At 34.7% G+C, this 27,419-nt stretch overlaps 2 protein-coding genes across 5 annotated transcripts; both read left to right on the forward strand.

Moving 5' to 3' along the window:
- Nucleotides 1-2,207: 2,207 nt before the first annotated feature.
- Nucleotides 2,208-19,261, forward strand: LOC103496737 (alpha-galactosidase 3). 2 transcript variants are annotated; one of them, XM_008458716.3, is made up of 15 exons: nt 2,208-2,723; nt 3,005-3,063; nt 3,527-3,583; nt 3,667-3,701; nt 4,012-4,115; nt 4,241-4,313; nt 5,064-5,122; nt 5,207-5,272; nt 5,377-5,460; nt 7,670-7,734; nt 7,818-7,900; nt 16,809-16,899; nt 17,608-17,666; nt 17,957-18,097; nt 18,789-19,261. In XM_008458716.3, the coding sequence occupies exons 1-15, from the start codon at nt 2,518-2,520 to the stop codon at nt 18,897-18,899; spliced, it is 1,293 nt and encodes a 430-aa protein (XP_008456938.2). In that variant the 5' UTR covers nt 2,208-2,517; the 3' UTR covers nt 18,900-19,261. The 2 variants fall into 2 exon arrangements, with proteins under 2 accessions (XP_008456938.2, XP_050946679.1); XM_051090722.1 differs by lacking the exon at nt 3,527-3,583 and having other exon boundaries at nt 2,281-2,723.
- A 2,920-nt stretch (nt 19,262-22,181) lies between these two features.
- Nucleotides 22,182-26,222, forward strand: LOC103496736 (uncharacterized). Of its 3 annotated transcripts, none has more exons than XM_008458712.3 (7): nt 22,183-22,838; nt 23,661-23,861; nt 23,959-24,058; nt 24,219-24,419; nt 24,525-24,587; nt 25,313-25,511; nt 25,632-26,222. In XM_008458712.3, the coding sequence occupies exons 1-6, from the start codon at nt 22,207-22,209 to the stop codon at nt 25,436-25,438; spliced, it is 1,323 nt and encodes a 440-aa protein (XP_008456934.2). In that variant the 5' UTR covers nt 22,183-22,206; the 3' UTR covers nt 25,439-25,511; nt 25,632-26,222. The 3 variants fall into 3 exon arrangements, with proteins under 3 accessions (XP_008456937.2, XP_008456934.2, XP_008456936.2); XM_008458714.3 differs by having other exon boundaries at nt 25,864-26,222; XM_008458715.3 differs by lacking the exon at nt 25,632-26,222 and having other exon boundaries at nt 22,182-22,838; nt 25,246-25,478.
- Nucleotides 26,223-27,419: the final 1,197 nt, after the last annotated feature.

Genomic DNA, 27,419 nt, shown 5'->3' on the forward strand with positions numbered 1-27,419 from the left:
TTGGTCTATCACTGATAAACCATAAGATTCTATCAACGATAGAAGTCTATCACTGATAGATTTTGCTATCCATGCAATTTTTATAAAATATTGCTATATACTTAATAATTATTCTAAAAATTGCTATCCATTATAATTAATTTGTTTCAAGTACACAATCTTTTAGATTTGGTTACCCTAATCTAAATGACATAAAAAAGGGAAGGAAAAGAAGAAAGACGATGGAAAGAAATCGCAGCGAAAAAAGGAAGAAAAAAAAGAATAAATATTATATAAAGAAATTAGATTTAGTTACCCAAGTCTAAACGATGTAAAAAAAGAAAGACGATGGAAAGACATCGCAGTGAAAAAAAAAAGAGGAAAGGAAGAAAAGCAATAAAAAAATCGTAGCGGAAGGGAGAAGAAAGATAGAAGGAAAGACCTTAAATATTTTAAAAAATGACTAACTTTATGACCTTTATTACGCGGACCGAAAATATTTTAGTAGTTTGTTATATTTATAAAAAATTACCTTTTTAAAATTAGGGAACCAAATTTATATATTTTTCAAAACTTAGTAACTAAAAGCACAAATCTACTAGTTTTTAGCGTGAGAGATTGAATCCTAGACTTTTATCTCTTGTCAGCTTTTTAATCAAAAGTGTATTATTTTATGTCAGTTAAACCATCTTTATATTTTTACAAATTTGAGATGTTCCAAAGAAGAAAGTAATAATAGATATTGTATTTTGTGTTTGGGTAGATATAACTTTTTTTTTTAGGGAAACTTACATACATATAACAAAACACTAAACTATTTACGGTCCATGTAACAAAACTTATAAAGTTACCAATTTTTTAAATATTTCAGGTTTGCCCTTCCATCTTTCTTCTCTTCCTCCCAATGAAATCGTCTTCCTCTTGCGATTTCTTTCATCGTCTTCCTCTGTGATTTCTCATCTTTCTTCTTTTTCTCTTCTTTTTTCTGCGATTTCTTTCCATCATCTTTCTTATTTTCTAATTTTTTTATGTCGTTAAATCTTTCCATCGACTTTTCTTTTCTGATTTTGCGATTTCTTTCAATTGTCTTTCTTCTTTATTCTTTTTTACGTCGTTTAATATTTTCATCGTCTTCTTTTTTTATGATTCTTTTTTACGTTATTTAATCTTTCCACCGTCTTTATTCTTTTCTTTTTTTTTTTCGCTATGAGTTCTTTCCATCATTTTTCTTCTTTTCCTTTTTTTTATGTCGTTTAAATTTGAATAACAAAATCTAAATGATCGTGTACAAAAAAATAGCAAAATCTGAAAAGTTGTGAATAAAAAATCTTGAAAAAATTATTTAGATTGGAGTAGCCAAATGTAAATGATCGTGTAAAAAAAATAAATTATCGGTAGACAAATCTAAACGATCGTATAGACAAATCTAAACAATCATATAAAAAAATAAATGATCATGTAGCAAAATAATTTTAAAAAATCGTTTATCCAAATCTTAAAGATTGTGTACCAAGTTTTGAAAAAAAATCGTTTAGATTTGGGATCGTGTAACCAAATTTAAACGTAACCAAATTAAACGATGTGTAACAAAGTTAAACGATAGAATTGAAAAAATAAATTATAGTCATATCTACACGATCGTATAAAAAAATAGACGATCGTGTAGCAAAAGAATTTAAAAAAAACGTTTAGTCAAATCTAAACGATCGCGTACCAAGTTTTGAAAAAAAATCGTTTAGATTTGGATTCCCAAATCTAAATAATCTAAACGATCGAGTAACCAAATTAAACGATAAAATTAAACGATAGAATTGAAAAAATAGATTATAGTCATATCTAAACGAGCGTGTACCAAGCAATAGCCAAATCTAAACGATCGCAAATATATTACGCATGCGTCGTTGATGGCGTAGTTGACGGAGCATTTTTGCAATTTTAAATAATAGGCCTATTAACTTTTTCTGTTTTCAGAATTATTCTATATATCATAAATACTTTGATGTTTTTTTATATTTTTGAAAAAACCCTTTTTTTCTTTATATCCGCCTAAAAAAACTTTCACCAAAATATAGATATTTCTTTTCATTTTCTCATAATTAGACAAAACAGAAAAAAAAAATATTTCCAAATAGAAAAAAAAAGTATAAGAAAATAGAAACGTGAGGAACATGCTTAGATTAATTTAACAAAAAAAGCTAGACTAAATTATAAGAAACTTCACTTGTAATCTGACTTTCCTTACCGAAAATTTCTATTACATTACACTTGTCCATGATAACAACGATTCAAATGGGAGCAAAATTACTGATATTGACAGAAGAAATTTCCAGATAAAGGATTTGATGCCATTTTCTTTTGTGGGTCAACAAGAATCTTCTTGTTACTTAACTTCTTGAGCACAGCAAGAAACTGACCCAACTTTCAATTTAATCAAAGGGATAAAGTTGATTGATAGATGATAATCCGACCCTTTACTTAAATCATCTGTCTCAGTTTTTTCTCACTTTTTCGGAAGGAAGGAGGTCGGAGCATCCATTAATGGCGAACAGGATAAGGTTTGGATCAGTGTTTTTACTGATTTTGTTACTCTCCGTGGCGTATGTGGCGATTGCAGAAAGAAGAGTGTCACTATTGAATGGTTACGATAAATCGATTTTCAAGTCATCATTTCATCGGATTTTTGATACCTCCAAGTACGGCATACTGCAGCTTCAAAATGGGTTGGCTCGAACGCCTCAGATGGGGTATCCTTCTTTTTCCATACCACTCAATTTTCTAAGTCTCCTATGATTTTCCTTATCTTTTGAACAACTGGGTTATAGTTCATTTCTAATTTTGTGTCGATTTGGGGTTTCATTAGGGAGGAACTAGTAGTCTAGTAGAAACCTTACAATTTTTGGACGATTGGGATAATCGAGTTTTGTTTTCTGGCTTTGCCAAACTGTTTATGGCCTTTATGTTTTCAATGATCAGTGGTTTTCAGATTTGTTTTGAAGCTTATGATTGTCTTTATGTGTCCTTTCAGATGGAATAGCTGGAATTTTTTCGCCTGTGATATTAATGATACTCTTATTAAGGAAACTGGTAATCTTTCTTCCCTTCTTTCTTTCCCTCATATTCCGTGTATTGGGTGATTTGAAAAAGTGGCAGTGAAAGCTTGTTATGCATAGTACATCTTTAAGTTTAATGGTTACATTTTGCAGGTTAATTTGCTTCAAAAAGCAATATTTTCTGTTTGAAATGGTAGACTGACTATAAACTGAAGTTTTCTTAGTGGATGAGAACCGTTATTTGAGAGAATTTTCCATTGCTTTCCTTCTTAAGCTTGTCAGTTTATCCTGCTGAAATTAATTTATTTGTGAAGTTTATGACTTATGTTAATTCATCGGATTATTGAACATACAAGCTACGATATTGAGTTCTTTAATTCATATATGAAAATCATCACTTTGCAATGGTTGAGTTGTGTGTCAGTTACTCCTCAATAATTATGGTATTTCTCTTTCTTGCTTCTTTTTCAACATTATTTGGAAATTGGTTTTGACAGCGGATGCACTCGTTTCTACGGGTTTGGCTGAGTTAGGTTATGTGTATGTCAACATAGGTACATCTCCCGCAGTTTGAAGTGCCAACTTTTCTATATGTTTTGTTTTAATTTAGTATTTACTATATTTTAAATAACTGCAGATGATTGCTGGAACACTCAAAAGAGAGACTCAAAGGTTAATTCAATTCCATTTTGTGGAAGAAGATTTGACTATTCAATGTTTGAAGATTGTTTTAACGAAAAACATTGGATCGAGTTGTAGTTCTCCAATTTAGTATTGATCCTACTCTGGCTGTGAACTTTCTTGAGGCCCATTGTGTAAATTATGAATGTGAAGTGACAAACTATTCAAACTTATTGATGCTATCATAGATACTACCAGCAATATCTTAGAAGAAAAGAGTTCTACATGATAAACCATGGAATAGGGCTTTTCAGTGCCATTGTACTAAGTTCCTTGTTAAGGCTCCCATCCTTGTATGCAGGATCAACTGGTTCCTGATCCCAAGGGTTTCCCATCAGGAATTAAACCTGTTGCTGATTATGTGCATAGTAAAGGCTTGAAGCTTGGAATCTATTCTGATGCTGGGTAGGAAGAAATGACAACTTAACTTCTAAAGCTTAAGAGTTAAATGTTATCTCGCTCTTCTCGTATATTACTTTATAGAAAGTGCATGCTGTTGACTTTTATTTTGATTCTCTCACATTGGACAGTCTTTTCACCTGTCAAGTTCGAGCAGGGTCACTTTACCATGAAAAGAATGATGCACAGTTGTTTGCTTCTTGGGTGAGTATTGTAATTTAACTTTTGATAATGGCATGATGTATTCAATACTTTTCCTAAGAAGCAGTATGTATAGTTATATGGGTTTGCTTAGTGGTTCTTGGGGCAAGTATAAAAATAAGTAAAAGGATGGCTTTGAGAAAATGAGTTCAAACCATGGTGGCTACCTACCTAAGACATTAAAATAATACCAGTTTTGTAATGACCAAATGTTAGGGGGTTTGAAACACTGTGTAGTGAGATTATCAAATGTGTGCATAAGCTTGTGCAGACACTCAAGGTTATCAAAAGGGAAACAAAAAAAGAAAAGAAAAGAAAAGTAATCTACAGACATGCATTTTGAGATTCTTTTTCTCTGGCCCCATCATCCTCAGTCAGTAAAGAATTTTGTCAATGTTTTTGTTCTGAACAATTTTTTATGCTCCCTTGTAGTCATATTCCTACCTTTTCGAGAGCTGGACATTTTTTCTCCCTCCAAGATGGAATTTGATTGCCTCATTCCACCTTATTTCTTCATAATTCATTGGCCTATGTAATGAACGCTTTTTTCTTTTTTGAATGACTTATTGGAGTGTACTTCCTCAAGGCAGAATATGTAGGTTATAGATCGACATTCAAGCACTTTTGTTTAATGAATGAACATTTTTGTTTTGGAGTTCTAAGCTGTCCATAGAATTCTACAATCACTTCAGTTTTTAAGTTCATTTTATTCCATCTGATTTAGCATTTTTTTCCATTCTTTTGTTCTACTAGGGGATTGATTATCTGAAGTATGATAACTGTTACAATCTGGGAATTAAACCAATAAAGCGGTTTGTACCTCAGTAAACTCAATAGTTTATTTGATTGTAAATTAGAAGTTTCTTACTGTTTTGAAGTTAACTTGTGACTTACAGATTCCCACCGATGCGTGATGCACTAAATGCAACTGGGCGGAGTATTTTCTATTCAATTTGTGAATGGTATTCTTGTTCTTATAAACATCTTTGATGATTTGGAAATTTTCTTTGTTGTTTTTTTCCTTATTGTTTTTGAATTTATTGGGCTATGATTTTTCTGCTGCCAGGGGAGTTGATGATCCAGCATTATGGGCCGGCAAGGTTGGAAACAGTTGGCGTACAACAGACGACATTAATGATACATGGGCAAGGTCAGGTTTTAGGCCTTCCCACCAATCATTCTTCTGCACTGGAGACTTTTTATCTTCTGTAATTTCCCTCGAGTCATTTTTTGTTGACCCCATATTTTAGCGCATTGCTTGAACTTCTGAGCAGAAAATCTTTTGAACTGGTTAGAAAAGTGATAGACCACCACCTCCTATAATACATCAGTACAGCCATAGAGGAAAGAAATAGATAGCAAGTTAGTTAGCCTAAACAACAAAATAAATAGTTAGGCTGTCATAGAAGTTTGTTACAAAAATAGTTAGAAAGTTAGTTAGGAAATCTGTTAAAGAAGTAGTTGAATATGTGCATTATAAATAGCTATAGAAGTCCAGTGAATAGGCAGAGAAAATCTTATGAAGAAAGTCTTGTGTTAATTCTTGAGAGATAGAATAACCGAGAGAGAGAGGATTACTACTTGTAATTGAGAGTTAATATCAATGAAGTGTAATTGAATACCAGTGGGAGTTCCATCACATTGGTATTAGAGCAGTTCAATCCTAGACAAGAAAAGAAAAATGGCAAAGAAAGCCGAAGAGAGATTTGAAGTCATTGAGCAAGAGATTATCAACATCCAAACAGAGTTACAAAGAATACCGATACTTGAAGCGAAAATCACGAAACACTTAGAGAAGATAGATTCTCAGAATGAACAAATTCAACATCAGCAACAATTAATCTTGAAGTATATCGAAGGAATGATGAAAGAACGGTCAATAACACACGAATCGGAAGGATCATCAAGCAAAATGAAAACAAAAATGGCAGAACTAATCGATGAAGTGAACGGAAATGAAAAAGATGGTGAAGAGAAAAACAATGATCGAAGTAAGTTCAAAAAAATTGAGATGGCAGTGTTTAATGGTGAAGATCCAGATGCGTGGCTATTTCGTGCAGATCGTTATTTCCAAATTCATAGGCTGACTGATTCTGAGAAAATGATCGTGGCGACAATCAGTTTCGAAGGACCAGCCTTAAATTGGTATAGAGCGCAGGAAGAACGAGACAATTTCAAGAATTGGTTGGATTTAAAAGAACGATTACTCATACGATTCCGATCAGTAAGGGAAGGATCGATTTGCGGGCAGTTCCTAAGAATCCGACAAGAATCAAGCATGGAGGAATATCTTAATCAATTCGATAAATTGATGGCGCCTGTATCAGATTTACCAGATCGGGTAATTGAGGAAACGTTTATGAATGGGCTTTTACCGTGGATTAAGGCCGAGGTCGAGTTTTGTAGACCGGTCGGTTTAGCCGAAATGATGCTATTGGCCCAGCTCACTAAAAATCGGGAAATCATCTGAAACGAAGCCAATCTTAAAGGCTACAGTGGAGGGGAACATCAAACAGAATCAACAGAAACGCCTTATCTGGTTGAGAACCATGAATGGAGAGCTGACCCAGAAGAAGTTTATGGATACATGAAAAATAAGATTGTTGGATGGGATGTGCTGATCAAATGGAAAGGATTGTCTCGAAATGAGGCAACATGGGAAGATTATGATGAAATTCAACATAAGTTTCCCCAGCTTCACCTTGAGGACAAGGTGAATTTGGAGAAGGAGTGTAATGATAGACCACCACCTCCTATAATACATCAGTACAGCCATAGAGGAAAGAAATAGATAGCAAGTTAGTTAGCCTAAACAACAAAATAAATAGTTAGGCTGTCATAGAAGTTTGTTACAAAAATAGTTAGAAAGTTAGTTAGGAAATCTGTTAAAGAAGTAGTTGAATATGTGCATTATAAATAGCTATAGAAGTCCAGTGAATAGGCAGAGAAAATCTTATGAAGAAAGTCTTGTGTTAATTTTTGAGAGATAGAATAACCGAGAGAGAGAGGATTACTACTTGTAATTGAGAGTTAATATCAATGAAGTGTAATTGAATACCATTGGGAGTTCCATCAAAAAGATTGGAAGTTATTTTTAGCTTTATCACTTTGCCTGTATAGATTTGCGTTTCCAATTTTTTTATGAAACTTAGAATTAAGACAGTTTTCCTTTGTGTTGATTTTAAATTCTTAAAAAACTATTTGTTGGTTTTAATGCCAAATCTTTATGACATGCTTTGAAAGCTGTACCGCTGCCATATCTTTCATCTCTTTCCTTTTCAGGTGGTGCTAATGCTAATTCTTATCTATTATGATGCTGATAAGTTTTTTTTTTTTTGTGTTTTCCTTTTTTGTTCAAGCATGACTACTCTTGCAGATATCAACAATAAGTGGGCAGCCTATGCAGGACCTGGTGGCTGGAATGGTAGGAATACGATTTTATCTAAAAGTGTTGATTTCTCTGTTTGTTTATGAGGCTTGCTATTTATTTTATCCTTTCATGGACAGATCCAGATATGTTGGAAGTTGGTAATGGGGGCATGACTTATCAGGAATATCGTGCTCATTTTAGCATATGGGCTCTGATGAAGGTTTCTCCATCCCTTTCTTCTTTATAATATCAATGTATGAAAAAGTCTAATACAGTTAATCTACCTATCCTGAGTTGTTTCTTTGATAGCCCTCTATGCATATTCATGTAGAAATGCCAATCCATTGACAAATTATGCTCACTTTCTTTTTAGTTTTAAACGTCTTATTCTCTCAAGTCTTATTCCTCATAGATCATAAACTTCCTCCCCGCTCCCCTACTTGCACTTCAGAGATGCTTCTGCATTCTCTTTGGGGCGAAACTACATTAAAAAATTGACTTGAAGGCACATACGTAAATGATAAGTTGTATAGAATTCTATGTCAATCAGGTAGTTTTATTCTTATTAGTGTATAATTCAGTAGATGTTTATACTAAGGCATGCTCTGTTTTAGAGTGACAGATAAGGTATTTAGGGAAATTGAAAGGTTAAGAGAATTAATATCGTTAGAAATAGTGGACTTGGTCATTGATAAAAGCCCATGTGTAGTTATAATTTACTTTGCCCTATTTTTTTGTTATTTTAATTAGGCTCGTGTTGTCTATAAAACTTTTCCCTTTTTGTACATATATATCGTGGTTTTTCTTTTTGTACTAGGGTTTCCATGTAGTTCTTGTGTTCTTTCTTCGTCTTTATTTTTCAATATGGTATCAAAGCGGGATATTGATGAAACCCTAGCCAACTTGACACTTGATGGAACTCAATGGGGGAGACAACCTCCGGGATCAGCGCTACTATTGCCTCCACCGTCAATACTCGGATAGTCACTGCCATGGAGGAGCTGTTTCGCTGCCTACAAAACTTGTCGACCAACCCTTCCCTTCAGCCACAACTTTCCAGCCAGCTCTCTTCTTCAACCGCACAGTCTACATGCGTTGTCGCCAATTCCCATGTGCCACCAATTAGTTACCTTCAGTTGCAGACCCATGTCCAGACGCCACCCACTATTTCTGTTGCTCACATTCATTAAACCTTTAAGGATGGTGAGCCTTCCGCACAATCAAATCCTCACGTTATGTTTCCTCTTTAGGAATAGCCAGTAACAACTAGACATGCTTTGAGTCTTTGACGATAAATTGCGGCAATTGAAGCAACATTGGGGCCATTTCTACCCGTCCTAGCCTTGGCATTCATACGGTCCCACCTGTGTATTATGAGAGTCTAGTAACATCATTCCCTTCTTTGTTCTCGCTCTATGTGTCTAATAGAGTGGCACAATCTACAAGATATTTTTCAGGGGAAAAGCTAAATGGCCAAAATTATTTTTCATGATCCCAATCTATCAAAATTATTTTTGAAGGGCGCCACAAGTTTGCCTTTCTGATAGGTGAGATACCCCGTCCTCCACCAAGAGATCCTCAAGAACAGTACTAGAAAGGGGAGGATTCTCTTATCCAGTCCTCATTGAATAACAGTATGGAACCATAGATTGACAAGCCCTTATTGTATGCGGAAATTGCTAAGGATATTAGGGAAACATGATAAGCCCCCAATTCCAACATACCTTGAATTGCTTAAAGGATAGCAACATTTGGATCTATCACTTCCGGAACTTCTTCTCCATCATGCGACATTTTTTTTTTTTTTTTTGTATTTAGGAGCAAAGACCTTTCCACACTTCTCACAAAGATTTCACTCAAGGACACTCGTGTTTATCACTCAAGGGTAGGCTTTTGGTACTAGGTCAAAGATGTAAGGGTTGGATTTAATTTTGGTGCAATCTTGCTATACGCTTGATATAACCGATTCAAATGATCAACTTTTCACAATCTAAACTAGAGCAACTCAACCTTAAGACCAGCAACTGCAAACTTTGAACAAACACACAATATAATAACGACACTAACTTTTGGTGTGCCCCTCGGATCTTCGAATAAAATTCTTTTTTTTTTCTGATTTTTTTTTAAAAAAATTTCCCTCTGAATTTGTTTTTTTTCCTCTGAATTTGTTTTTTTTTTTAATACTCCGAGAGCAAGACTTGATTATAAACTCGTATTGAAAAAGAAAAAAAAAATGACGGAAAGTAAAGATATTTCACCTCTAGAGTCGGCCAAAGGATGTTGACCAAGGACTCTGATACCAAATGATAAGCCCCCAATATGCTTTAAGTTTACAAAGCTAGAGGTCCTTCTAGGATCCTTGTAAACGGACACAAATGAGTCTAACTTACCGAAGGGTTCCAACCAAGAGTTTAGTTAGAGGATGAATCACTCTTAGATCAAACTTAGAATCTATGATGATCTCTCCTAGATCCTAAGACGACTCACTCCAGAATTAGATTGATCAAAAACTAATCCAATGAATCGATTGAAAATCAAACCTAAGACAAGATTTGATAGAAAAGACAACACCAAAGGGGTTGAATAAGCAAAAGCTTTTTAGTATTCATTATATATCATTTCATAAGCATTACAAGCCTTTTTATAGGCCAAATGGTTATGGATAGACCAAGGAACTCAAAAGTCATTCAAATACACTTAATTGCAAATTGTAGAAAATAAGACCTAGGAACTTAAAACTTGATTACACATCAAACGAGCAACCATTTCTCAAAATTAAAAGATAGAATTGTTTTAAAATTGTCTTCAATATGTGCTATGTAATCCACCCCTCATAATGGTAATGTTTGACAACCTTGACATCACGGAATTCCAAGAGATGCAAGTTGGATAGCCACCTCTTCACAAATTCTGCACACTTTTTTCGTTCCCCGTGCCATCTTCCAAATTACACAACTTTTTCCGTGCCATCTTGACTCCATGCTCTTCTTGACTTGCTGAACTAACATTATACAAGAATTTGAGTTCAAAATTCTTGGTTTCTCGTTGTGCATTTGCCAGTTTTTGAACATGCAGTGTGAAAGCTTCTTGTATCTTCTTTGCCTTGCGCTTTGTGATTGGTCCTTCAGGTACATGCAATAAATGATTGAGTGAATCCACATAAAAACAACTCAAAAATTGTTTTCCAAGCATTAGAATGCCTTTCGTTTATACACATTGCAAAAACAGGTTCATGAATGCCAATAGGGACAATAGATGTGACATCCTTTTTTAACAAACTCTCCCTTATATGGCAGGAAATGGACCTATGCAGAGAAGTTGTTTGGAATTGTTCCAGAGATGGCATACAGTACTCCAGGATTTAGGAGGTTGACATAATTTATGTTTTCCTTGCCGGTCTCAACCCTAATTTCGATATTGTCTGCGAACGTATACTGGACCAGAGACCTATACTCTCTTTGATGAAGGTTTGTTCTGAGGTTCGCCTTGAGGAAGATTGTACCAGTGTTATGAGTAGTCTGATGACCCCAGCTATTGATTCCACTACCTTCAGTGCGAAGTCCCCTAGTCATGACAGTGAGAGACACAATGGGAAACCAATTCCTATTTGTGAGCATTGCAAGAAACAGTGGCATACCAAGGAGCAATGTTGGAAGTTACATGGTTGTCTCCCTAAAGGTAAGCGACGCTCTAACAACGACAACTAGAACCTAGGGCGGGCTTATGTCAGTGAGTCTGTCAACCCCTTAACCACCTGGGGATCCTAACTACATTAGGAGCTATTGCTCAGATAGGTATATCTCAGTCCTTCAGTCTTATTAGTATTGATTGGAAGAACCCCTGGATCCTAGACTCTAGCGCTACAAATCATTTGACAGGTTTCTCTGAGCATTTTATGACCTACATTCCATGTGCTAGGAATGAGAAAGTAAGAATTGTAGATGGCTCGTTTGATCCTATTGGAAGACTTCTTCTTTTTAAGGATTAACCTTATACAATGTGTTGCATGCGCCCGAATTTCCTATAATCTTCTGTTTATAAGCAAGATTACTAGTGGATTGAACTTCAAAGCAACATTCTTACCTAATTCTGTTTCTTTTCAGAACTTGAGCTCGAGGAGGATGATTGGCATTGCCCAACATAGTATGGGACTCTACCTGCTTGATGATGATGTCTCCTCTAGCAGTAGTTCTAGGATTAGTCTTTTATCTTAATACTTCACTACTTTTTTGAAAAAGATTGTATGTTGTGGAATTTTTATTTAGGCCACCCAACTTTCAATATATGAAGCATTTATTTTCTCATCTTTTCTTTAAAGTTTGTATGTTGTGGATTAGTCTCCTTTCCCTCACAACCATACAAGCCAACCCAACCTTTCACTTTTGTTCATAATGATGTTTGGGGACCATCCAAGGTCACTACCCCTCTCGAAAACAGTGGTTTGTGACCTTTTTTTATGACCATGCTCGTCTCACTTGGGTTTTCCTTACCTCTAACAAATCCGACAACTTTTACATTTCGGGACTTCTATCACATTGAAGAAACGCAGTTCAATACAAAAATTGTAATCCTACGCAATGATAATGGTCATAAGTTTCAGAACCATACCTTTAACGAGTTATTGTTGTCTAAAGGAATTGTTCACGAAAGATCCTGTACTTACATCCCTAATAGAATAAAGTTGTTGAGCGAAAGAACCGTCATCTATTAGAAGTTGCTCGTTCCCTTATGTTGTCTGCTTCTCTTCCTTCCTATTTATGGGGAGTTGTTGTTCTTACTGCAGCTCATCTCATCAACCAAATGTCTTTCCATGTCCTACACCCCTAGACTGACTTAAGGAGTCCTACCCCTTCACCCGTCTCATCTCTAATGTTCCCCTTCGGGTGTTTGGGTGCATATCCTATATTCATAGTCATGGCCCTAACCAAACTAAATTCTCTCCTCCGGCACAGGCGTGCATATTTGTTAGGTATCCTCTACACTAATAGGGCACTATAAATGCTTCCACCTATCTTCCCGTAAGCCCTTTGTTATTATGGATGTCACCTTTCTTGAGGGTCGTCCTTTCTTTTCCATTAGCCTACTTTAGGGTGAGAGTGTGAGTGAAGAGTCTTAGCTATGTTGTTCCTTTGGAGTCTATTTGTCCTACATTGTTACGTTACCTGACCTAAATCCCCACAATACAGCCCTACCTACAAGTCAAGTTCCCTGGAGAACCTACTGTACGAAGAATCTTAGAAAAGAAGTTGGGTCTCTTGTTGTTCAGCCGACTCCAGTCCAGGATTCTGAACCTTTACATGATCAAGGTATGACTAACTTTATTGACTCTCATTTTAATAACAGGATCAATGAGAATGATAGGTTCGAGACAAATTCCACTGGCTCTCATTCTGACAATCAGGTGGGTGAAAATGACGGATTTGAGAATAAGATCTGGGATCTTTGCACACTCCTCAAGGGGTATAAGACTGTGGGATGCAAATGTATTTGCACTCAAGTACAGAGTAGATGGTACCCTTGACAGATGTAAGGCCGGGTTAGTTACAAAAGGGTTTACTCAGACTTGTGGGGTTGACTATTCTGTAACATTTTCCCTATTGCAAAGTTAAATACGGTTAGACTCTTGTTGTCAGTTGCTGTAAATAAAGACTGACCCCTATATCAATTTGATGTTAAGAATGCATTCTTGAATGGAGATTTAGAAGAGGAAGTATATATGAGTTCTCTTACAAGATTTGAAGTTCAGTTTGATAATTAGGTCTGTAAGCTTCAGAAGTTTTTGTATAGGTTGAAATGGTCACCAAGAGCTTGGTTTGACAAGTTCACCACTTTTGTCAAGTCTTAGGGATACAATCAAAGGCACTTCGATCACACTTTGTTCACAAAGTTCTCCAAGACTGGGAGAATTGCTATTTTGGTTGTCTATGTTGATGACATTGTGCTATCTAGGGATGACACGGTTGAAATCTTCCAACTAAAAAAGAAGATGAGGGATGAATTTGAAATTAAAGACTTGGGAATTTGAAATACTTCCTTGAAATGGAGATTGCTAGGTCCAAAGAGGGCATCTCCGTGTCCCGGAGAAAGTACACTTATGATTCATTAGCTAAGACAGGTATGATGGGATGTTGTTTTGCTGATGGGATGATGGGATGTTGGGATGATTCATTAGCTAAGACAGGTATGATAGGATGTTGTTTTGCTAATACGCCTATTGAGTTCAATGCCAAATTCGGAAATTCAGGTGACAAATTTCTATTGATAAAGAGAAATATCGGGGCCTTGTGGGAAAGCTGATTTACTTGTCTCACACATCTCCTATGTTATGAGTACTGTCAGTTAGTTCATGCAGACTCTTCATGAAGACCACATAGAGGCTGTTAACAAAATTCTAAGGTATTTAAAAGCAAACAGCCGGTAAAGGGTTGAAGTTTAGGAAGACTAATAGAAGGTGCATCAAGGCCTATACATACTATGATTGGGTAGGGTCTATTATTGATAGAAAGTCCACCTTGGGATACTGCTACGTAAGGCAATCATGTATCTTGGAGAAGCAAGAAGCAAGGAGCAAGGAGTTGTGACTAGAAGTAGTGTTGAAGTTGAATACAAGACTATGAGTTTGGGAATCCGTGAGGAAATTTGGCTCCAGAAGGTGTTGCTTGATCTTCGTCAGGACTCATAGTCCTATGAAACTACTATGTGATAACAAGGCAGCTATCAACATTGCCAATAACCTGGTCTAACATGACAAAACCAAACATGTGGAGATTGACAAACACTTTATGAAAGAGAGACTGGACTGTGGTAGCATATGCATCCTCACCCTTGATCCAACAATTTGTTGATATGCTCGCAAAGGGTCTCCACAAACAAAACTTTGATTCATGTGTTAGCAAGTAAGAACTTTCTGAAATTTATGTCCCAACTTGAGGGGAAGTGTTAGAAATAGTGGGTTTGGGTCTTGATGAAAGCCCATGAGTAGTTAAGATCTACTTTACCCTGTTTTTTTATTTTGTAATTAGGTTTGTGTTGCCTATAAGTTTTTTTCCTTTTTGTACCTTTATAATTATCAAAAAATAATAAGAAACATATATATCGTGATTTTAATCTCTGTACTAGGGTTTCCACATAGATCTTGTGTTCTTTTTTTGCCTTTATTTTTCAATAAATATCTTGCTTGAACAAAAAAATAATAGAACTTCTTGAATCGATAAGGAAATTTTATCCTGTGATCTTTAGCAATTTCTGTACATCTCTCCTTGAAGTTGGTTAGAAGATGTTCTCATATGAGCCCATCGGAGGGATGACCCAAAATTGGACAAAAAATGTCGAATGACTTGGTTTTTGAGAAAAAAAATATCAAATGACCCTTGTTGATGTTCAATTTAGGTGAAATCACCAAAATGTACGGGTGCATGCGAAAAAAATCTCAGCCTCGCTCTCGCCCGTCTTGCTCATTTCACTCTTGATCTCTCTTCTTTTTCTCACTCACAAATCACTACCCTTGCTTAATCTCGCTCTTACTCTCTCTCTCTGTCTCACTCACACTTACTCTCTTACAGACACTCTCTCTCCCTCTCCCTCTCTTCAATGCGGTTGGTCATGTCGAAGCTGCTCACGTGGACTCTTTGTGCCAGAGAAGATGTAGAGGGAGAAAGACGTCTAGGTTCATCAACTGAAAAACTTGCATTGGATTTCTTTGGGAAATGTTTGATAATCAAAATCTTTTAGGAATTTTGGAGTAAATATTAATCTACTTTCACAAACTTTCCTATCCTTTATGGTAGCTGATGGTGAAAGTTAAGTAGCCAATCCAAGCTATTCTATCATTATTTCTTATTCACTCTCTGCGCTTGCAGACAGTTGGATGATCCTTAATATTGCCAAATTACCTTGAAAATAAATTGATATGATGACGTAGAGCTCCTATTTGTTAAATTTTGTCCTATGATGTTTTTACGTATTGTTATTGACCTTCAGAATAAATACATTTTCTTTGTGATTTCTGATGGTGCTACAAGATTTTGCTAAAGTATATGGAGGTTGTTCAATAGGAGAGTACATTGGTGGATCAATTAAGCTTAATAGAATTTCTAATTCAACCCGTAGCTCATGCAGTGTTTGCTTGATATGCGTCTTGAAAAAAAATGTTTTTAAGTGAAATGCTTAATATATAAGCATTTTGAAAGAAACCTATTTAAATGCTTTCTCGAAGAGCACACTTAAATATCATTTGATCGGTTTTTTTAATTTCTCAAATAACCATTTATTATTGGTCAGAAACATTTTTTTACCACTCTTTGAAAACAAAGCTCTTTTAGTCCATTATTGTCTGGATGGGCAGATCTTGTCTGTTACCAAGTCAGTTGTTAAACTTACCTTAGCATCGTTGCCATTACTCCGGTTGTTTTGGGATTCTCAGCTCCCAACAAGGCAAGAGCAAGACACCTGATTATAATAATTGCAAAATGACGGACTGTTGCCTTTTCTTTTTTCCAAGTTTCCGCAACAGGTAGCATGCTAGGATTTGGAATTTACTAAGATCACATTTAAATTTAAACCCTGAAAAGATCTAGTTCTTCCTTTGGACGATGGTTTAATGGGAGAGTTAAACCACCGATGAGACTTGAGAGAAGATATCCTCTCATGGTTCTCAATCCTCAAATATGTATTTCACTTTCACAAAAGTCTGAGAAATTTTGTGGGGGATTTCAATCTCAATTGAGTGGCTCCTCATCACATGGAAGAGAACTAATCTCTTTCTGCCAATTCCCCACTTATGTTAAGACTAATTTTACAATTTTCGGTAGCTGTAAGGGAATCCAGCATCATGTTATGTTGAACTTTAAATTCAAAGATATTTGGTCCTTTGACTTCATTCTGCTGTGTGTGTTTCTATGCGTGTGTTTAACGATTTTCAAACTCTGTTGGTTCAGACCCTTGTCACACTTTGTACATGTTTACCAATTGATCCAGTTTCTTTTCCTTTTTATATGCCTGCTTACATGTGAGTGGGAAATAATTTGCTGCCTGTAAGAAAACTGGAATTAAGGCTGGTTGTGTACAAACAAAATCTTCAACCAGTTTTTTGTCCTTTAATATCTCAAATTTTTAGCATTAATGTGCAGTCGCCTCTTTTGATCGGATGCGATGTTCGAAACATGACTAAAGAAACTTCAGAAATTCTTATGAATAAGGAGGTCATTGCGGTAAATCAAGGTGAAGCATATCTTTAATCCTTCTTTCATATCTCATTGTCTTGAGCTGAAGCCCTCTCTTCGTACTTGTGTATTGTTTGTTATCTTTGTGGTTGTTTTTCTTGCATCTTTCTTGTAGTTTCGGCCTTTGTGGTTTCTTTTTCTTCTTTGTATTGCCTTTGTGTATTCGTTCCTTTCATCGCCATTAAAGTTGGTTTAATCATTTTTAAAGTTATTTAAATACAAAAGGGAATATCCGCCAATAAAACTGTTGATCCAATTAATTGATCTATTCTCAACATTGATAGCACTTATATGTTATCTCTTTCGTGGTCCAAGAATAATTGTTTGCATAACTTAGAATTGATCACTGAGATAACCTAGAATGTTTTTAACTTAAACTATCTTGATAACCATTACCTTTTAGTTTTTGAAAAATGAGCATGTGTTCTCATGCTTTCTTTACCACGATTGACATTTTTTCTTAGGAAAGATTTGAATTCATAGCCAATTTCCAAGGATAAATCAATGTTTTAAATACTACTTTTTTTTTAGTTTGCAAAACTTGACTTGGATTTAAAATATATATACACTTGGATCTATATCTAAGAAATAGATAACAAAACACAGCAATCCATAGGTAGAAACTAAAATTCAAATGGTTACCAAATGGGGCCTTAATTATTTGTTTATCAAGAGAAAATAATTTATTAAAACTTATTTTATGCAGATCCTCTTGGGGTCCAGGGAAGAAAGGTTAAAGATTTTGGAAAGGATGGTTGCCTTCAGGTATTCCAGTTTTTGCATCATCTTATAGATTATAGCAAGATGACACCGTAACCCATAATGATGGCAATATTTACTTATATTTGATGTAGAATAATCTCAAGTCAATAACTGGAAATATCTTTACCTTGCACCTTGCAAACGTGCTGTCAGTGTTCAAATGAAAACTGAGAAGGCAAATTGTCTTTTTGAATTATTTGAGTTTTGTTGCTGTTATGGTTTGTACATTATTAACCAGTTCATTTAGCTGAGTTAGGTGTGAATACTTCAGAATTTAAAGAGTTCTTTTACAGATTTGGGCAGGTCCCCTATCTGGAAGCCGCTTGGCTGTCGTTCTTTGGAATCGATGCTCGGTTGCATCAACGATCACCACGGATTGGAACGTACTTGGGCTTAAACCTAACACCAGTGTCTCAGTAAGAGACTTGTGGTTGGTAAGGGATCTAATCACTTGAGAAAGAATTTTCCTTAAGTATTCGCTGAAATTTTTATGTTGAGATTATACATGGACACTCTTTACTTTTGATCGATTTACGAGTAGGATGTTAGGTTACTACCTAACATGAAAACTCAAGGACAAGCAAGAACACAAAAATATTGGAAGATAGAAACATATATTGCAATAACAATGAAGAAATTACAATTTCATAGCTTTTTGAGAAAGCTACGCTCTTCCGAATTCCAAAGTCGCACATTGGAAATTCCTACCAAAATGATCCGCACTTTGTTCCAACTGACTGACTATTTATTACCAAAAGACCCTAACTAACTCACTAGCTAGCGACTAATATGTCCCTTACTAATGACCATAAAATAATCCTAATATCTCCCTAACTAGGAGTGTTACATAGGAGCAGCAGAAGCGTGTACAATGGACACGTGATAGAACAACTGGCATCTGACAAAACCCAACTTAATAGTCTGGCCATGTTCTTCTCTAGTTTCTTTTCATTAGGCAGGAGAGGAGATTCAATGGTTGGGTCATTTGATGCCTTCATTTAAGTTGCAATGAGCTCATAGTCATGTGGATAGTAGCTAGCCTGCACCTTCATGTCTTTCAATTTGTTTTTTTTTTTTACCACCTAACCTATTTTGTGTGCTAACTCAGTAACTTGACTTTTGCAGCACGAAGATGTTGAGGGAGATGCAGTGTCATCATTTGGAGCAGAAGTTGACCCTCACGACTGCAAAATGTTCATATTCACGCCTGTAGCCACATCCCGTGCTGAAATGTAAATTATACATCCTCAACTGCTTCAAAGCTGGGAAGGATAGCAAACTCATAAGTGATCCTCCTATTCAAGTATCATTGGTGATAGTTGATCCATCAGACTGAAGAAGTTAATAAATCAATAATTGGCTTCGCCCCATTTGGCGCATTGTAGCTATTTTGTGCAAGTACTAGTGATGGTTCCTGATGGTTCAAATTTGTAAATGTACTAAACAGTGTTTTTGAAAGTACTAAAATATGTGTTTAAATTAAGTACTAGTGAAACACAGGGTAAAGGGATTTCAGTTGCTGTGCCTTGGATGATAAAAGATGACTTGTAAAGTATTTTGATTGTGTGTTCAATGTTATTTTTCTGGTGTTTTAAATATGTTTTTATAACTTATTAATCCTATTGAGCCTTTTCTTTTTAAAATTTTGTTGAAATTTCTGTGTATAAATATTTATTAAAAATTTTCTATAGTTGGAAGAGGTCCTTTTCCCACATAAGAAGGCCTAATTTTGTACCTAACGTATTGATTAAAAAAATAATTTTATTCTCCGAAATTCAATTAGTCATATTTCTGCTTCAATTGATTCACTTGTCAGACATTCTTCATATTTTGAATTTACAAGAATTTGGAGAGAGGAGTATTGAATAGTGTATTAGATTTGCTTTCACCCACACCCACAATTGTGAGAGGGAGTTGTCTTTTTTGTCAAAATTAATTTCAGTTCTGTTTACTACCTTGGTTTGATTTTTTGTCAACTTGGTTTTGAGTTACTATAATTGGATTTGGTTTAAATACTATTTTCTCTTTGGGTGGATTTCTACTATTTCTTAATTTTCTGCCATGTTACAAGAACAAATTCAACAAATCTTAAACTTGCTACCCATTCATTTGTCATCTAAGAATTTGTGTGTTTCTTTGATACGAACCTACAATTATGTTGAGGCCTTCTCCTATGGTAGTTCATTTTTGTAGATTATTGATTCCAAAACTTTGGATCATATTGCCAATTCTTCTTCGTTCTTAAATTCATATTCCAAACTTAAAATTGATAATAGAAGTTTTTCTTTTATCATGAAAAAACAAACCATTAAATTGACTAAAAATATCTCTTTACAGTTTGTCCTTAATGTTCTAACATTAACTTGCAGTCTTTTATTTGTTTTTAAACTCTCTAAATATTCTAACTATCATGTTATATTTTTGAAAACACATTGTATTGGATCAGAAAATTGGAGAAGATGGTGAGTGCTAGGATACTTATGATTTCTACTACTTTGATGAAGGCTTTTTTTGGCGCTATAAAACAGCCCAATGTCATCCTAATATCAGCTCTCTTTCCATTAAAGAAAAACTATACTGTGGCATCGTACACTAGGACATCCTAGTTTTTCTTATCTAAAATATTAGTTCCCAAATTAATTTAAGGGAGTTGATTGTTCGTCTTTTAGTTGTAAAGTTGCATTTCCACAACAAAAAAAAAAAAAAAATCATCAATTCATATATTTTTCAAAGCCTTTAAAAGACTTCAAAACGTTTTTGTTTTTATTTAATTTATAGCGATGTTTGTGGTCTTTCTAAAATTACAACTCTAGTTAAAGAAGATGGTTTGTTAATTTTATTGATAATCATACTTGTTTATTTTGCCTTTATTTAATTAAAAAATATTAGGTGAAAGACATTTTAAAACATTTTTAAATACTGAAACCCAATTTCAAACTAAAATTTACATTTTACATTCTGATAATGGGATTAAGTACTTTAATTAGAAGTGTTCAAATAATCCGACAACCTGAACAATCCCAACTATCCAACCTAAATTGTACTTTTTATGTTCTTTTCAGGTGTGGTTGGGTTTGGATTATATTTTTTAAGATCCGGGTTAACCCAACCCAACCCCAAATTTCTAATATTATTAAAATATGTATTACAACTTATAAATATTATGATTCATACATATTATTATGAAATTTTTTTGAAGTTTGTAATCGATATGTTCGATTTTGATATTTAACATTTGAGTTTCATTCGAGTTTTATGAAATTTTAGGTATTAAAATGTGTTGTAGATAAATTTAAGTATTTTAAGATAATCAATAATATCCTTAAAAAAAAATAATAAATAACCTGATAACCTAATCCAATCCAACCTGAATTTTGAGGGTTGGGTTGGGTTGGGTTAAAGATCTTTTTTTGTTATTTGGGTTGTCAATTTGACCAACTTAAGGAGAGGAACTACTTGGAAGAGAGAGTCAAGAGAAGTTTTTGGAGCATGTTGACAAGTTGATATTATTGACATTGAGGCCCCCTACCAACACAAGCAGAATTAGTATAGACTGGGAGACCCGAGCTCCCTCAACTTTATGCTTTTATTATATATATATATATACACATATGTATATAGATATATATATACTCTTTTCCATCCATATATAGTCCTATGATCTTTTCTAGTCCTAAGTTCAAGCATCTTTTTTAAATTATGTTTACTGAATTAGAGTCCCAAGTAAAAAAAAAATTTACTCCAATCATTGCTGGTTGAATCAATCAAAGTTTATAAGACACTTGGACAGTTAGACTAATTCACAACAACTTTTGTTTATCGCCAAAGTAAAATACCTTAGAAGTAAGACTCAGTCTTCTTCACTTACCTCTTATCTTTTGTAGTATTGAATGTGGAGATCCTCCCAAGCAACCAAGTCTGAACCAACCGTCCCCCATCAAACTTTCTTCAGCTTTGTCGATTGTCTTCCACAACGAAAAGGCCCTAGAAAAAAGAAGGAAAAGATGAAAAGATGTTATGCCAATGAAGAACCTAGTGGCACAAAGAGGGAAGAGAAGAAGAAAAAGAAGAAGACAAGACCTACACCATTGGTTGTCAACAATATGAAGTAGTATGATCAATAACCGTACAAAAAGAAATTGATGATAATGTGAAAGGTGCTCCAAAAAAACCAAAATGGGTCTTGAAGAAAATATGTAAGAAGTTACCCACCTTAAGAGTTATTTTAGAGCTAAACACATTTGATTTAAAGTTTGACTACTAATATTCAATTTTTAAAATCTTTTCTAACCATATTTTAATATTCTCCAATCAACTTCAATAGTTGAAATAGGAACGAATGATGTGTGAAAGATAAAAAATTGAACATCAAACGAATCATTAAAACTATAAATTTGTTAGTCAATTATGAGATTTTGGTCGTGTGCATTACACCTATTATTCAAAAAAAATATTATCATTAACATAATTTATTAAAAAAAAAAAAACAAAACACAAAAACCTATAAAATCCATGAAAATGCAAAATCCAACGATTTCCCGCCATGTTAACTGTAGCGTCAACAACCCTATCTCCTTCCCCGTTTCTTTACATCCAACAAACAAACTCCCATTTCCTCACCTCTCCATCCATTCATCTCTTCCAATTTTCACACTCCAACAAAAAATCCCCCAACAATTGTCTCTCAAACAATCGCACCGAAAGGGGCTTAGATTTCGACATCGGAGACACCTTCTTCCGCCATGAAAGCGCCACCGGACGCGACTTGGGTGTCCTCGCCGCCGCGCTCTACCGAAAATCCAAGGGCCATCTTCGGATTCTCGACGCATTGTGCGGTTGTGGGATCCGGTCGCTTCGGTACTTGGTCGAGTCCGAGGCTGATTTTGTGTTGGCGAATGACGCTAATGATGAAAATCGGAGGGTTATTGTGAAGAATCTCTCGAAAGTTGCCGAAAATTTTGGGGATAATCGACGGTGGTTGGTTACTAATTGTGATGCGAACAGGGTAATGACGGAGTTTTACTTGAAGAAGGATTTCTTTGATTTTATTGATGTTGATTCCTTTGGAAGTGATTCGTCGTTTCTGAGACCCGCTATAAATGCTTTGAAATTGGATGGATTGCTCTATGTTACGTCCACGGATGGTTTCTCTTCCGGCGGACATCGGCCTTCTCAGTGAGTGCATAATCTTACTCTTTAGTTATCTGCTTTAACCGGTTCATTAAAATCTTGATATGAAATGTCTTATCATTTTAATGTCCTGTACCTATATATAAAGGTGCTGAAGGATTGATAATGGTTATAATTAAATTTAACAATAACTCAATGTTTAAGCTCTTGGGTCAATGAGTGATTAGATATGGTATAGAGTTGATATGTTTAAGCTGTATCATGTTCTAATGTCCATCTTTTCCCCACTTAATATTGATTTTCACTTTTTTTTTTGAGAATTTCATATAAATTTTCAAGTCGACAAGTGTGGTGGAATATTATTCTTATAATTAAATTTATCATAAATCATCAACTTAAATTCTTGGGTCAATCATTTAATAAAAGGATTTTAAATGATTAAGTATAGTTATTTTAGTTTTGAGTTTTAGTAGTTGAATTTGGTGTTAGCTCCCCATTAATGCTGTTAGTTACTTGTTGAGTCTTTGTCTCTAGGACTAAGCAAATCGACTTGTAACTGATAGATTACTTAAAACTGACTTTTTAGCTGAATGTTTTAAGAAATTGAACTGAACTAGCTAAATTGACAAAACCAGCTGAAATTGAATAAGGGTTGCTATTTGCTAAAAATAACAAACTTTATCCAAATCATTTTGATTGTTTTTGGTTTTGACTTCCATCCTTACCTGTACTAAGTTTTAAGCCTAAAAGTGAAATGGTTGCTAAGTATATGAATATAGGTGGATAATTATATATGAAGATGTGGTAATTAAAATTCTTTTCTCTCCTTTTTCTTGTCTCTCTTTTCTTCTTTCCATTTCTCTCTAGATCTTTAGCTGCATATGGAGCATATATACGTCCCATGCCATTTTCAAATGAAATTGGTCTGCGGATGCTTATAGGTGGGGTTGCACGTGAAGCTTCTGTACTGGGTTACTATGCTACTCCACTCTTTTCGTATTATTCGTACCATGGACCTGTTTTCAGAGTCATGCTACGAATCAATCGAGGGAGGATTTCTAAAAACAGGTGATAGTTGATGAGTTTAGCTTTGTCTGCTAGTGTTGGATGTATCTAGTATGATCATTGATGGTGATTGATCGAAGCTCTCACTATTCAATATCAGGCATTATGGTTTTGTCAGCTATTGCGAAAAATGTGGAAATTCACAAGCTTTTTCATGGAGTGAGCTTGGACAGATGAGCTGTCCTTGCAATGATTCAAGGGTAAGATTATGACTACTATGACGATGCTTGAAATGATTCATGAATATGCTTGGATTTGCTGTTTTCTTATTCATTTGGGTTCTTGCTTTCTAGTGTATTTACTTGCAACATTCAATCTTGTAAGAGTCTCGAGATACATTAAAATTTTTTGACTTGTTAGGTTTCTGAGTCACTAGTGGTCTCAGGACCTCTTTGGATTGGACCTCTACACAGTGCAGACTACATTGAAGACATATTAACCTTGGCCAAGCAATGGGAATGGATAGGCAATGGCCAGGGGAAGGATCTTGAGAAACTTCTGATGCAGATGCTGGATGAGAGTGACTCCAAACTACCAGTAGGGTACATCAAAATGGACGAGGTGGCCAAATTTTATTTATTCTTCTCGTGATTTAATATTTTATCTTTCTTTTTGATCCAATAATGCAAGAAGTGATCTATCAAGGCCCCCCTTCTCTATGCTTAGGTGGCAAGTCGGGCAAAAGTAAACTCACCTCCCCTCGGTACCATGATGAGCGAGATGATCAAGGTGAGAATACTGGTAGTTAAGATGTGATAAATTGTGTGATGCATATTATTCCACATGGCTCAACTGTTTTTGTTGTTGTGATATTCTCTTGAATGCTTGAAAGTAGAGAAATGTTGTTGTATATATTAAACCACCAATTCACCCAAGAGCTTAAGCTGGTGATTGAAGACAAATTTAATTATATATCACTAACAGTATACATGAGACACAAGGCACAAATACGATAGGACACAAAAACAATGATGGGTTATTCTCTATGAGTAGGAAATGGCCATGGCGTGGATATGATTACTAAAATTTATATGTTTTTAAGCTATATCGTTTTTATTCAATTTGAAGTCTGTAAGCTTTGTGTGTATATATATCTATTTGAAAAATTAAGTTTGGATATGGTTTGCTTCAATATTTATTATTATTATTTTGCATTATCCCTATACATATCTAAGTATTAATCTTAACAAATATTTGACACTAGTCGAACAAGTGCAAAAACTTGTATTCAATTTGTTCAACTACTGTCCAACAGTTGTATACTTGTCTTGTGGGTACAAGGATATCACACGTGTTCATCATGTTTCGGAGTGTCCAATAAGCGTCGGACTTGGACGATTTTTCCAAACTATAATGTTTTTTTTTTTTTCTTTTGCTTGGAATGCAGATGCTTGAAAAGAAAACAATTCTCTCTTTTCTCTCTTCTCTCTTTCTGAGGGTTTTGGTTGTGGCAGGCTGGATATGCTGCTAGTAGGTCTCATATTGCCTCAAACGCAATCAAGACTAACTGTCCTATGGCAGACTGCATCAGAATTGCTCAACTGCAGCAAAATTGTCTTGGTGTGCATCAAGTCACATGAATGTTGTAGCCATAGCTTGGGGCTATGGAAACTACAACCCTTCATACGCAAACAAGAACGAAATGAAACCAATGTAAGCATCCATCTCTCTTTAGTTATCTCATTTTGAAAATTGATGAAGATAATTATGGGTCAAATGCGTTAAAAGTGGTAAAGAACCATGTCCGATGCTCTCAAGAAATTTGCGTTGCAGGTTTTGGTGACGAGAGACAACCAAGTTAGATCGAAAAACTTTAACTTTCTGTTGCATTCTGTCAAAGATAGACAAGAAATGAGCACATACAGACACAAGACAGGGTCACAGAGACACCATGCCATTTCATTTAAAGTGTCGTATTGATGCTTTATAGAAGTAGATAACTAAAATGTTTATATCAAATTCATGCATATTAAGTGTAAATTAATTAGTTTATTATATGAGCCAGGATGAGATCACTGAAGCAGTTGAACTTCGATTTTGAAGAACGAAAGCTGTGCGGAGCTCAAGTACGGGACTTGATAAAGAACCTTCCCAGACTTGTTAGCCACAACTCTTTATTTATACTTCTTATAGAGCCATGATGTGATGTGATGTGATGTTCTCATCTTAGGCGCAAAATGAAATATTAAGCTAGAAAGTGCAGGCCAATAGTAAAATCTACCTTCTCAGTTTTTAGTTGAACATTGCTGACAAGACTAACCTAATATGTAGGGATATATTATGAAATTTTCAATTTTTGTGTGCAACAGGAAAAGTAACTCAATCATAAATGGCATAGTCTACCTCCTTGTAGGTTCAAGATTATATCCCTATTCCTGTGATTGTCGTACCAAAGCAAATTGTGTGTATAATAGAATATTGTTGCAAAATTCACATGCACCTAAAGCACGCTGACTAAATTTGTAAGGATTATGGGAAAAGCTGGTATCGAATGGGTTTAATGGATTTTTGCAAGTTTGTTTGCCTCGTTCCTTCACTATGCCAAACACTAAAATTCACCTAAGAAACACCTCATAAGTTTAAAAAGACATAATTAAACCTTTAAATTACACAAATCAACCCAACTTTGAAGTTTAAATACTTGGCTTGTAATTTGACATATGATGTTATATTAATATAATAAGTTCTTTGGTTTGTAATGTAATAAGTTCTTAATGAAAAAAAAAAAAGGAATAAACAATACAAGTTCTTGAAATATCTCATTCATGTAAAATGCATAAACCGAATGCAAACCTTAATCTAATAATTTTTTTTAAAACAAAATATCAAAAGAGAATATCGGTTGTTGACTACTCAAATTTAGGTATGTTTTGTTAAATATTACATTTATCGATCATTTGGAAAGGAATGTGCTACAAAAGCTGGAGAGGCAACCCCTTCAAATTTGTGTGATATTGTAAAGTTGCTTTTTTTAAATAAACAATACATGTGCTTGTAATTGTGATTGATTATATGTATTTTTTATTTAACATGTACAATTTTAAATATCATTGTAATAAAAAATTTAATTACAATATGAACATTCCTTATGACAAATATGACGAAAGAAGTAAATAATACAAATAAGAAAATGAAATTAGCCATTGATATGAAGTTAACAATTTGAAAGACTATTTATAAGGGGATATATAATATATATGCATAGTTCAAAGTTAAGTAATTTCAATGATGGAATAAAGACAAGATTAACTTATAAATTTTTAATTCATAAAACTTAAAATTTTAACACCATAATTTGATATAACCTCATAAATAAGTCAGTAATGATTTAAAAAAATATTGGACAATTACTTAAATGGGCTATTGCTTTCTTTTTTTCTTAAATTGAGTAACTTCTCAACAATTAAATACTTCATTCATACTGAAGTACATTCGTTCATTCTTATAAATTAGTGTCTTCTGAATCTTCCTCTAATAGAAAACAACTCGATCTTTAAAGATCGGATGATCGGCTAGAGCAATTGCTCGAAGCCAAGGCAAATAGTGTGGCTGACAACTCAA

This window comes from Cucumis melo, chromosome 10, assembly GCF_025177605.1.
Source record: "Cucumis melo cultivar AY chromosome 10, USDA_Cmelo_AY_1.0, whole genome shotgun sequence".
NCBI classification, from domain to species: domain Eukaryota; kingdom Viridiplantae; phylum Streptophyta; class Magnoliopsida; order Cucurbitales; family Cucurbitaceae; genus Cucumis; species Cucumis melo.

Bases quoted from the DNA above. Each gene is read 5' to 3' on its own strand.
- LOC103496737 (XM_008458716.3), top strand. From the start codon at position 2,518: ATGGCGAACAGGATAAGGTTTGGATCAGTGTTTTTACTGATTTTGTTA. The intron at 7,735-7,817 runs GTAGGAATACGA...TTTCATGGACAG, and splicing joins AGGACCTGGTGGCTGGAATG to ATCCAGATATGTTGGAAGTT. The intron at 7,901-16,808 runs GTTTCTCCATCC...ATTAATGTGCAG, and splicing joins GCATATGGGCTCTGATGAAG to TCGCCTCTTTTGATCGGATG.
- LOC103496736 (XM_008458712.3), top strand. From the start codon at position 22,207: ATGTTAACTGTAGCGTCAACAACCCTATCTCCTTCCCCGTTTCTTTAC. The intron at 22,839-23,660 runs GTGAGTGCATAA...ATTTCTCTCTAG, and splicing joins GGCGGACATCGGCCTTCTCA to ATCTTTAGCTGCATATGGAG. The intron at 24,588-25,312 runs GTGAGAATACTG...TGGTTGTGGCAG, and splicing joins TGATGAGCGAGATGATCAAG to GCTGGATATGCTGCTAGTAG.